Raw genomic sequence first — 8,287 nt, 5'->3', positions numbered from 1 at the left:
CGGTGGAGCACCAGGGCTCCGCGTGAAGTTAAGCGCCAGCAATTGCAGCAGCACTGCCATTAAACGGCAGCACCGAGGGAGCGCTAAGGCTCCATGCAAGAGCGAACGTTGGCCGGCAACAGAGCCGGAGGAGCGCTAGGGCTCCACATCTTTACCGAGTAAGTGCAGGGGAACAAACAAATTAATTACAACCTCGACAATACTTATGGGACGAAAATCACAGGGACTACACGCAGACTTAATTTTAGCAATTGGTTGTACATTTGCAACTTTCCACATATCAGGGAAACACGAGGTAGTGATGCTATGGTTGATGACATGAGTCAGAGTAGGCAATAAAAGTGGTGCAATTATTTTAACAAACTTAATATGTATGCCATCTTCCCCAATTGCGTTTGAGCGTATCCTGTTTATACATATTGCTACATCAACTTCTGATACAGTATTAAATCCAAAGACTTTTTGGCCAGCAAATGTAGGAGGCAGAGGATAGGGTGCAGTGGAAATACTATCACAAGAGGAAGTGGTGGTACGACTGACAAATGCCTCGTTGAGGTCTTCAGGGCTGAGTAAGCAGTCAGGACTGTCACTGACATGTACACGCAATTTTTTTAAATTACGCCACAGAACATGGTTCGGAAGCACAGGATTCAACATTTTACTATAATACATGCGCTTTTCGCGTTTTATTAAGGCAGTTGTCTCATTCCTCACAAGTTTATAAGCACACCAATTTAAGTCATTCCGGTTCTTCTTCCATACAGAGTATTGTTTGTTGCGTCTGACAATCATAGCGCGAACTTTTTTGATGAACCAAGGACAAGAGGTAGATCGGTTCTGAATGGTGCGAATTGGCACATGTGTTCTAAACAAATTTATAATGATGTCATTTAAAAAACGCAATTTCTCATTTACACAGCTAAGGGTCCAGCAATGAGACCAATTTATGGAGGATATGTCAGCTAATAGATGCATAATATTTAGTAAACGATAGTCAGGAAAACTGGATGGACCGAGCACTGCACTGTGGTGGTCAAAATTTAAGTTGAAAGCACAGAAAATTAAGTCGTGGTCAGAGACAAATGAAAACTGGTCAAATTTCAGGACAATAGACAAATCAGACACGAGGAAATAATCCAGTAGACTAGGACAACAGTTATTACCATATCTAGTGGGAACGGACAAGTTAACCACGGATAGACCAACACTGGAGACATCATCTAGCAAACGGGATCTAGACAAGTCACTACATAAAAGGTTTACATTAAAATCCCCGCAGACAATAAAATCATCATAATCGGTGGCGACAGTGGACAACATAATAAAAAATTCGTTCACACTGACACATTTATGAGGGTTGTAAAAACATGACAAAAGGACTTTGGACGATGAACTGCACACTTCAACTAGCAGACACTCAGTAGTACCACAAGGCGTTGTTGAAATTAATCGAGTGTTTAAACACTTCTTGCAGTACATAGCAACACCACCACCCTTCTTAATCTGTCTGTCTGTCCTGTAAAGTGTATAACCATTGATGTCGAAATGAGAGTCCTTCATGCCAGGTCTGAACCACGTCTCCGAGACACAAATAACATCGACACTGGAAAATTCAAACACTGCTCTTATAACATCCATCTTTACATCATTAAGATTACGGGCGTTAAAATGCACAACATTAAAACCCTTTTGTCGACCACACAAGATATTGAGCATTGCAAGACCATTGTCTTCAACGCTATTCATCTTTTTGTAGTTTACACTCATTTTCAAAACAAAGAAGAAAAGCAACTTTAAGGCAGAAAAAGCGAGTTAAAACGGAAAAACAAAAAACAGGGCTGCGCTATCTTTACATTACATTTAATACTAACAAAAATAAATAACATACAAACAAACACAACAGAATATAAAATACTAGCGAAATCGCTCCAAATCAGAGCTGCTCGTTATTTTAATGGGAGAGCTACTTTTATCACCAATACTCCTAACATGTACACAGCCACGAAAAGTGAAGGCAGACTGAAGCTTTCCCTCGCGGCGCAGTTTTATAGCCTCTTGAAGTAGAAGCCGATTCTCTTTGGTAAGACTCGCAAATATGTAAAAACTACCTTTGATGCCAAGAGGTTGCAGGGGAACGGCTGACTTAGTACGCTTGCGGTATTCGCCAAAAGCAGGGAGAGTACGATTGCGATCGAGCGGAGAGTGAAATTTGATCACAATCGTAATCACTGGTTGACGTTTTTACAGGAAAAATAGTTTTTTGTTCCCGTACTTTTTTTGTTACTCACTTTTTACTCTCACTTCAGAGAGTAATTTTGCTGTTTGACAGATTTACAGGATTTTTCAGGAAAAGTATTGGATCAGAGCTAATGTCAGGAGCAGCTCTTTGTTGTGTTGCCTTCATGATCTCCTCTTTCATGTGAGCACTCTCTCCTCTAAGGTTGCAAACAGAGTGGCGAAGCGAAGCCGAAGACGAAGATGAAGACGAAGCCGAAGACGAAAAACAGTGCAGTAGTAAACATATGAAAGTGATCACAGTGCAAGCAAAGACGAAGACGAAGATGAAGACGTTGCGCAAGCGGTCAGCTTGAAACTGTGCGGTACTGTTTTCAAAGACGATTCGCTTGCTGTGATGAGTTGTTTACAATTTAGTTAATTGCTTGCAATTGTGAAATAAACACGAATTATTTATAAAAAATGTCGTTAGTGAACGAGGAATTGATTGCAGCTATTTTGGAAAAACCTTCATTGTGGGATCAGCAAAATAAATATTACCACAACCGCTGTTGTTGAACGAAATTGGAATGAAATTGCGATGGCTTTAAATCAAGAAAGTAAGTAGTAATGTTTTAATTTATTGTGTTTATTTAATGGTTTTAAATGTTATTCGTATTTCTATTACGACAAACATAACTGCGAAAAGTGTCTCTAACTATACGACCCATTTTCTTTGAACTTCCTATTCTACCTTGTTTTCCATTATTAATAAATTTTTCTCCTTCTGCAATGTGAACTTCAACGTCTTCTAATTCCATTATAGTGTTATGTAGAATATAAATAGCTCTAACAATAACTTCTGCAGTATTGGGAACCGTTTCCTTTGGCTTCCATAATATCCTCCACTTTGAATTCATTATGCCAAAAGCACATTCGACGCATCTCCTTGCTCGTGATAAACGGGAATTGAAATATTCATTTTCCATTGTCATATTTCTTCTGGAATATGGTCGAAGTACCCAGTCTAATAGCGGATATGCTTCATCGGCTACCAGGACATATGGCATGGTTATTGTGGTGTTTGGTAATTCAGCATCTTCTGGGAAATTTAATTCCCCAGAGCATTTCATTTTGTATAGTGCTGAAGAAGCAAATGTTCCACCATCGCTCTGACGATGGATCCGACACAATTCGGAAACCCCCAAAGCTTCCAGTAGTCCTCTGATACTTTTTTCAAACTGGCTTCGGTAGGCTTTGGTATATGCAATGGTTGCAAAACTTCCCACAAGATTTCGCAGGTTTCTATCACAATAGACCGAACAGTAGAAGCACCCATTCGAAATGAAAAAGCTAGCGACCTAAATGAAATTCCAATTGCAAGGTATCTAAACAATAAGAAAATACATACCTTAATTCATAAACCAACAAACTTTTATTGAACTTTTATTTTTATTTAATGATATGTATGTTTTAGGACTGTAATCGGACTGTAATTGATTATTCAAAATTTTAATTAATCATAAAGTAAATAACTCAATTATTCGATTAATTGGAAATTATGACTACTCAAAAGTTCAGTTACTCGAGTAATCAAGATTTTGATTAACAAAAAACAAAAATATTTGAGTAATTTGCTTTATGATTAATCAACATTATGAATAAAATGAGTAATCAACATTTCAAAGTACTCTTTACATACATACATATAAAGCAGTTGAAGTTCCTTCATACTTTGAAAGAAACGTTTCTGTTTTCAAAAATTAAAATGAAATACATACATACATACATATTTTTTTCATATACAGAATATAAAAAAGAAAATAAGCATTTTCCAAAGCAAACTCTTTTAACGAGCAAAATTAATTTTTTTGAGTAATCATATTACAAGTAACTCGATTAATCATCGTTCTGAGTAATCTAAATCTTGATTACTCGAGTAATTGATTAACTGAATAACTGATTAACCAACTTGCTCGTGTAATCGAATAATCGCACGGCCCTAGTATGTATGTATATTTATCAGTCGTATTCAATATTTTCTTCATTGAATATTGATATCAATTATGTACATAAGCATGTATATCTTTTTGGTTTTCAGCTGCAATAATAAAAAAGAAATGGAAGCAATTGAGAGACACATTCCGAACTGAGCTGAAAAAGATTCCACCTGAACGTTCAGGTGACCCAGGACCAGGCGGCCTAATGGAAACGCTTCACAGTGGCCACATTTTACGTCAATGCTTTTCATTAGAGATCAGATAAAATGTCGAAAGTCGTCGGGGAATCTGACTCAGCAAAAACCATTGGAGGAAAGTATTTATATTGAAGATGAGGATAACAACAGTAGTATCGATATGGACATTAATAAAACACCAAAGGGTCAAGGAAGCAAGGAAAATTATAGCGTCGAAAACAGCATGAGTACTTTTGAAGTAGAGACACCCAACACCTCAAAAAGCGCATGTAAAAAACTTAAGCGAAATGATGAAGTGAATGCTGAAATAATTAAAATCGAAAAAAGAAAACTTGATCTATTGGAACAGAAATCAAAACAGAAGATACAAACTGATAATGAGGATATGGCTTTCTTTGTGAGTTTGTTGCCACACATTAAAAAAATGGATCCAGGACAAAAACTTCTCTGCAGAATGGAAATACAAATATCTGTTTACAACTTTGCCTATAAAAACGGGTGCTCCTCGTCGCAATACGCAAACTCATACGTCCAGTCGCCAGCCATTCTGGAATCGGAATCGACGCAATTTTCCGAAAATCCACAAGACAATGTACAATATATTTCAGAAGATATTCCTTTTTTTCAAGAACAATGTATCAATGACATTTAATTAATTAAAATAAACTTTTTGGATTAAAATTGATTAAAAAATACGGTTTGAAATATGCACTTTTTTATTTCGGAGTGAGTTCGGCACAAAAACTCCACGGGTGGCGTAGCAGGAGTTGGCATGATGGTACTACCTTAAAGTCACAAACAATCTTTCAGTGGCCATGATGGGGGTTGTATTGAAATTGATCCATTGTTTTTCAAGAAATGGCTCAATTTTTGATAAAATGTAGTCAAAAGTATTAATTGACATTCTCGTATAATCAAAAAATCTCCGTCCGTCTTGCCGTAACTCATCATACAAATGGTGAAATTCTCCAAACGTTTTTCTGGACAAATTTATTTCGTGAATTCCTGTTTTTTCTTTATTTTCATTTAATTTTATCTTTAGAAAAAGGTTTTCATTTAGAAAAAATTCCTCATCCGAAAACGAATCCATTTTAGTTGTCATTGCATCGCAATCGTCTTCCACTATGTACACTCGCCAGCTTGCCCGCAAAGCAAGCAATTCGTCTTTGGCTTCGTCTTCATCTTCGGCTTCGCTTCCACTCTGTTTGCAACCTAACGCAGATATGCACGCAATTTCAGCCACAGCTTTCTGCACACGCTCCTCTAAGGCCCTGTCTCCACAGGAAAACAGTGATGTTGTGATAACCATGTCACAAAATATATTTCCAATGGACACCGCCTATTTCTCATGGGCTGCAATATATGTCAGCGCTTATTGCTTGACATCTATTGCAGGCAATTCGATAGTTTGACAGCCATATTTTCATTTGAAAGAAAGCGTGCTGGTTGTAACATCGATGAAATTTTGATATTAAATCAAAATAAAAATCTGTTCCCTATTGGATTATTTATGATTACGTTTTAGGAAATCATGCAGCAAGTTTTTTTAAAATTTAAATGTTTTTAAACACCGAAATTGAGAGAATGTTGTCTGGTGGCGTCATGCGGCAAATGCTTATTTCAAGACATCAAAGTGCCCACGCACAAAAATTTGCAATAATATTGGTCGTCAAAATGACAGTTGGTAGGCCATCAGTGTTTGCCTGTGGAGTTCTGCGGTAACACATCAATGCGTGTAGATGTCTCCTTTAGTGTGGTTGTTAGCAACAATATCTCCTCATCAATACGTTTCGACAGCTTGCTTTCAACCTCAGTTAGTTTGGTTGAGACACTCTCGATAAGCGGGCACAACTGTTCTGTCTGCTGATGAACTCTCTTCTCTAGCTCTTTAATTTTGTGACAAACAGCCATAAGAGTAATACTTTCGTCAAGCTTAACAGTTTTATTCGGTGGAGAACCTTTGCTGGACCGACGTTTCAGCGACGAGGCAGCAGTAGGCGACGTAGCAGAACAGACACAAACAAAAAATGACAACAATTTATTTAAATTTTACGGAAGCAAAAATTAATAATTGCAGTATTCACGACAAACGTAGCAAAAATTTAAGCCGCACTTGAGTATGTTGTTGTTGTTGTTGTAGCGGCTACAACAACCCCGCCCAGATCGGTTGGTATCTCAGTCGTTGTCGTCAAGTTCCACTAACGGCAACCCTAGGAAGCGTGCAGGTTCTGTGGGGTTTGTCCACAGGGACAAGGCCGTTAGGGTTGTCGGGTTTTCCGGGCATGCGAAGAGATGTTTCGAGTCGTGTGGGGTCTCTCCGCATGCCGGACACTCATTCGGCACATCCTCATTCAACCTACTCAAGTAGGAATTCAACCTGCTGCAGTAGCCGGAGCGAAGTTGAGCGAGTGTTGTGCGTGTCTCCCGAGGCAGATGAAGCTCCGTCTCGTCTATGTCCGGGGGTGGTATGCCTAGAACGGCATTCACAGGTCTAGAGTCTACATAACTCGAGACTGAGTCCCTGTGAATGCCGTTCAGGGCCTGTCTGTAAGCTGTCGGGTCCAGAGGTTGCTTAATGAACCTCTGGACTTCGTCCGTCAGTTCATATAGATGCCTCCTGACGTGCCTAGGCGAGGGCTCCTCTGCAGCAGCTGTCTGCTTGGGTGGCCACTTCTGTGGCTCCCGATCAGGAACTGCTTGCAGAGCATTATATTATGCTCCCTAACAGGGAGCATTTGCGCCTCGCCGTGCAGGTGGTGTTCAGGCCTTCGTCCACTGCGTCCTACTAGTCCCGGGCGACCACACTGGCGCTGCGTAGTTCAAAACCGGCCGGCCTATTGCCTTGTAGGTTGCCAGCAACGTTTCTTTGTCTTTGCCCCAAGTACTGCCGGCTAGCGACTTGAGGACCTTGTTGCGGCTCTGTACTTTATTGACAATAGCGGTTGAGTGCGCAGAGAAGGAGAGCAGGCTGTCGAATGTTACTCCGAGTATTTTGGGGTTATTCACCGTCGAAATTGGTGTGTCATCGACGTGAATCCCCAGCGGTAGGCTGACGTCCTTCGTCCAGGTTGTGAACAGGGTCGCGGAGGATTTCGTAGGGGAGAGGGCTAGACACTTTGCAGTGAAGAAGCGAGAAAGTTCGGAGAGATAGCCGTTTACTTTCGAACACAGGTCATCAATTCCATTCCCAGTCGCCATGATCGAGCAATCGTCGGCATAGGAGACAATCGAGACTCCCTCTGGTGGTTGAGGGAATCTAAAAGTTAAACAGTAGCGGGGAAAGGACACCACCCTGAGGAACCCCCTGTTTTATTTTTCGCTGCTTACTCGTTTTGTCTCTAAACATTACCGACGAATGTCGACCACTCAGATAATTTGCCGACCACCGTTTGAGCCTCTGTGGGAGAGAGGAGGCCTCTATATCTTCTAGTAGCGTGGAATGGCAGACGGTGTCAAACGCCTTTGACAAGTCCAACGCTACTAGAATCGTTCTCTCACAGGGACGGTTACGGTTAAGGCCACGAGTTATCTGAGTGTTTATGGCGTTAAGTGCTGTTGTTGTACTGTGCACTTTACGGAAACCATGCTGATGCTTCGCTGGGGTCAGGTGGTTTGTGAAGTACGGGAGTAGCAAGGCCTCGAGTGTCTTCGCTACCGGGGAAAGGAGTGTAATCGGACGATACGAATCTCCTTTGTTTGCAGGTTTCCCCGGTTTGAGCAGTGGGACCACTCTCCCCACCTTCCAGATGTCTGGGATGATGAGAGTGGCCATTGACAGGTTGAGGACCTCCGTTAGGTACGCTACCCCCGCAGGACCCAAATTTTTCAGCATCAGCATGCATATTCCGTCGGGACCCATGGCTTTGGAGGCTTTCG

General features: G+C 40.7%; 1 protein-coding gene across 2 annotated transcripts; it reads left to right on the top strand.

Annotated features, from left to right (window-relative positions):
• Positions 1-2,561: 2,561 nt before the first annotated feature.
• LOC118742257 lies at positions 2,562-5,116 on the top strand. Of its 2 annotated transcripts, none has more exons than XM_036474196.1 (2): positions 2,562-2,834; positions 4,316-5,116. In XM_036474196.1, the coding sequence occupies exons 1-2, from the start codon at positions 2,816-2,818 to the stop codon at positions 4,477-4,479; spliced, it is 183 nt and encodes a 60-aa protein (XP_036330089.1). In that variant the 5' UTR covers positions 2,562-2,815; the 3' UTR covers positions 4,480-5,116. The 2 variants fall into 2 exon arrangements, with proteins under 2 accessions (XP_036330089.1, XP_036330088.1); XM_036474195.1 differs by lacking the exon at positions 2,562-2,834 and adding an exon at positions 4,205-4,223.
• Positions 5,117-8,287: the final 3,171 nt, after the last annotated feature.

Source organism: Rhagoletis pomonella, unplaced genomic scaffold, assembly GCF_013731165.1.
Source record: "Rhagoletis pomonella isolate Grant_MI unplaced genomic scaffold, Rhpom_1.0 Rhpom_scaffold_00007, whole genome shotgun sequence".
Classification (NCBI taxonomy): Eukaryota; Metazoa; Arthropoda; class Insecta; order Diptera; family Tephritidae; genus Rhagoletis; species Rhagoletis pomonella.
The sequence above is the reverse complement of the archived record's forward strand: the minus strand, read 5'-3'. Positions and strand labels throughout refer to the sequence as shown.

What these genes read in the sequence shown, in the direction of transcription:
- LOC118742257 (XM_036474195.1), top strand. Translation starts at nt 4,455, where the DNA reads ATGCTTTTCATTAGAGATCAGATAAAATGTCGAAAGTCGTCGGGGAAT.